Below are 200 nucleotides of genomic sequence, written 5' to 3' on the forward strand. Positions count from 1 at the left end.
CGGGGGCCAGGCCTCGGTTTCGGGGCGGTGTCAGCCCCCTCCCCGATCGGGGGCGACGCAAAGTTTTGGGAAGTTGCTGGCCCCTACCTTGCTTGGTGAGCACCAGGGCGTCTTCCCTCCGCGCCTGGGTGATGATGGAGCCGTGTTCCATCTAACAATCCCGCGGGCCCGGGCCGGCGGGGCGGGAGGGCCGGCGGGCG

General features: G+C 71.5%; 1 protein-coding gene across 1 annotated transcript in view; it reads right to left on the reverse strand.

Annotated features, from left to right (window-relative positions):
- CTDSP2 (CTD (carboxy-terminal domain, RNA polymerase II, polypeptide A) small phosphatase 2) overlaps positions 1-200 on the reverse strand; it is a 22636-nt gene extending 22436 nt beyond the window's left edge. Inside the window, exon 1 of the mRNA XM_005879060.2 lies at positions 88-200. Coding sequence (XP_005879122.1) covers positions 88-151 — 64 coding nt within the window. The 5' untranslated portion in view covers positions 152-200. The remainder of the gene's footprint in view (positions 1-87) is intronic.

Source organism: Myotis brandtii, unplaced genomic scaffold (assembly GCF_000412655.1).
Source record: "Myotis brandtii unplaced genomic scaffold, ASM41265v1 scaffold581, whole genome shotgun sequence".
NCBI classification, from domain to species: Eukaryota; Metazoa; Chordata; class Mammalia; order Chiroptera; family Vespertilionidae; genus Myotis; species Myotis brandtii.